The 3,126-nt window shown below is 46.2% G+C and overlaps 1 protein-coding gene across 1 annotated transcript in view; it reads left to right on the forward strand.

Moving 5' to 3' along the window:
• UNG (uracil-DNA glycosylase) overlaps positions 1–3,126 on the forward strand; it is a 22,178-nt gene that overhangs the window by 7,094 nt on the left and 11,958 nt on the right. The window contains exon 6 of the mRNA XM_011936011.1: positions 283–461. Within this exon, the coding sequence (XP_011791401.1) occupies positions 283–461 (179 nt within the window). The remainder of the gene's footprint in view (positions 1–282; positions 462–3,126) is intronic.

Raw genomic sequence — 3,126 nt, forward strand, 5'->3', positions numbered from 1 at the left:
GGATTATTTAACGTCACTTAAGATATTTTTTAGGACAATCCATCGTGATGAGGGATATAAGGCATGTTCACTGTAGTAAACTTGGAAGAAGCCGAAAAGGCAGCTATGAGAATAAAACTCTCTCTAATCCTGCCCAGAGGGTGCGCTGGCCTTATGGCCTATTTCATTCTGCTACACTGGATCCCATCAAGCCCTGGTTTTATCATTGATTTAGCGCCTGTTGATGGGTATTGGGCTGATTTGCCTGAACCTACATTTAACCTATTTCTCTCATGTGTGTAGGTGTTCTCCTACTCAATGCTGTCCTCACGGTTCGGGCCCATCAAGCCAACTCTCATAAGGAGAGAGGCTGGGAGCAATTCACCGATGCAGTTGTGTCCTGGCTAAATCAGAACTCAAATGGCCTTGTTTTCTTGCTCTGGGGCTCTTATGCTCAGAAGAAAGGCAGTGCCATCGATAGGGTATGTTTTGTTTTCTTTTTCTTTTTTTTTTTTTAACACTATAAAAACAATGTAAAGAATTCTAGGACTCTCTGCTGTGTTTGGTCCTGGAAAATCCATGTTATAAAATAATTTTTATATTCCCTTAGGCCTGTTATAAGGGTTTCCAAATAATTTGGACAAATTACAGGAGTAATGAGTTGTGTATGAGGAAAGCAGCTGGCCAACTTGTGACTGAACGCAGTTGGTGCTGTAGGCATGAACTTGGTGTCTACAAGATACAAGTCCCTGGGTACCATTCACTTAACAAGTGATGAATGAGGCATGTTTCTGGCTTCCAAGAAATTTGGGAGCATATAGAAAACACAATTCCACTCAATCACGAATTTAATTTGCCCATGAGAATACTATCAGTGATTGTTATTGTTTTGTTTCTGGGTTGTTTTGTTTGTTTTTTCAGATGGAGTCTCGCTCTGTCACCCAGGCTGGAGTGCAGTGGTGCGATTTCGGCTCACTGCAACCTCTGCCTCCTGAGTTTAAGCGATTCTGCCTCAGCCTCCCGAGTAGCTGGGATTATAGGCGCCTGCCGCCACACCCAGCTAATTTATTTGTATTTTTTAGTAGAGATGGGGTTTCACCATGTTGGCCAGGCTGGTTTTGAACTCCTGATCTCAAGTGATTCACCCTCCTCAGCCTCCAAAGTGTTAGGATTATAGGCATGAGCCGCCACACCTGGCCTATCAATGATCATTATTAACTCCGAGGCCTAATTGCAGATACCCAACACAACCAAACCCATGTCTCCCCTCCCTGCATCTTCCCCCATCTGCTACCTCCCTTCCCCTTCTTTTACTGAAGCACTTCGATACCTGGTTGTGGAAATAGAGACCTAAAAGTCAGCCTTGAATCCTCCATTCCATCAGTAAATCCCATCAACTCTGCCTCCCAAAACACCCCAGTCCTACTGCTTCTCATTCGCCACTGCTGCCCCTCGGGCATGAGCCACCACCACCCTTCTCCAGGAGAACCGCGATAGACTAGAGATGAAGGCTTGATGGAGAGCCACAGAGTGGAGGAGGGGGAGATGGGGTGGGGAAAGGAGAGGAGCCAGGGGTGAGTGTTCATCCCTGGCAAATGGGAGAGACATTGGGTGGGGGAGAAATTATAGAATAAATGCTTCAATAATCGAAGACAAGGGCTTAGCGGAGGTAACCTAACAATAGCTTCTGGTGTATCAGCAGGAGGTAATGGGGGTATCAGAAATGCACACATATATTCAACCCCTACCTTGTATGGGTACTAGGTTGAGCACTTGTTTTTTGAGATGGAGTCTCACTCTCGCCCAGGCTGGAGTGCAGTGGCACGATCTCAGCTCACTGTAACCTCCGCCTCCTGGGTTCAAGCAATTCTCCTGCCTCAGCCTCCCAAGTAGCTAGGATTACAGTTGCCTGCCACCACACCCAGCTAATATTTTTTATGAGTGACCTAAGATCTGACTGGTATGGATTGCTAAGATGTGATGATCTGGGTATGTAAGAAGTATGTGTGAGAGTAATTGCTAATCTCTATCCCTTAGGGAAGTTTACTGCCAGTGTTGCTCCTCCCCAGTATTTTGGTAATCTTTAATCATGGTTTGGTCTGAAAGTAAACAGTTGTTAAAGTAGCTTGGTCATTGAAGCCAAATTGTGTATCTCCAGTCCAGTGTCTCTCCTGATCTATAGAGTGCCTTCTTACTACTGCCCCATAAACATGCCAAATTCAACATTTTCCCAACGAAGTTTCTCCTTTTCTCATCCATGCTTTACTAAACTTGCTCCTCTGTATTCCCTAGCAGCAAAAAGCATCACCATCTGCCCAGTTGTCCAGCCAGATCTGATTCCATTACTGACACCTGCCTACCTCTCTCCCCTTTTCTGTCCTTTTTTTCCCCCTTCCCATGTGCAGTCAGTCATTCATATCTGTGTTCTTTCATCCCCCTTCAAATCTGTCCCTGCCTGACCACCTTTGCCTTCATTCAGGCCCTCACCTAATCTTGCCTGGAGGGTTCTGATGCTTTCTCCCTGGAAGGCCTTGACTTAGACTGAAGATCTGATTTCAGCGGGTTGGGGGCATGGCCCCCAACCAGCCTCCCAGACATAACTCTATCCCTCTTTGCACTCTGATCTCTAGGCTGATCCATTCCCCTTTACTTTTTCATGGTGCCCCAGTTCCCTGCCTTTGCATATCCTGCTTGCTCTGCCCACTGTGTGGAGGTCATTTTCCTCTGGGATTCTTGAGAGCTCTGCAGAGCTGACATTTACAGGGGCCTGTGCTGCTTGCATGTGTGTTCAGCACTTGATGTGCATGACTTCTTATCACACTCAGCACCTGTGATCCTCATTTGATTGGTCACAGTAACTTCATAAGCTGGGCGCTATTGTTATTCCCAGTCTACAGATGAAAGCTGAAGCAGCTTAGAGTTGCAGCAACTCCTCTGTGGTACAGCTACTGAGTGGTAGAGGTAGACCTTGACCCCGGGCAGTCTGGCTCCAGGCTCTGTGCTCTTAACCACACTGGATTGCCTGACTTTAATCATCACCCCTCATCACCCCTTCTGGACTGAGCCCCTTGAAGGCAGGAGTGTTTTGAGAAACAGTGATTTGTTAGTTTTTATATACTGAAAGGAAGAGGAAAACAAAAATGGTCT

This window comes from Colobus angolensis, unplaced genomic scaffold, assembly GCF_000951035.1.
Source record: "Colobus angolensis palliatus isolate OR3802 unplaced genomic scaffold, Cang.pa_1.0 Scaffold10, whole genome shotgun sequence".
Lineage (NCBI taxonomy): Eukaryota > Metazoa > Chordata > Mammalia > Primates > Cercopithecidae > Colobus > Colobus angolensis.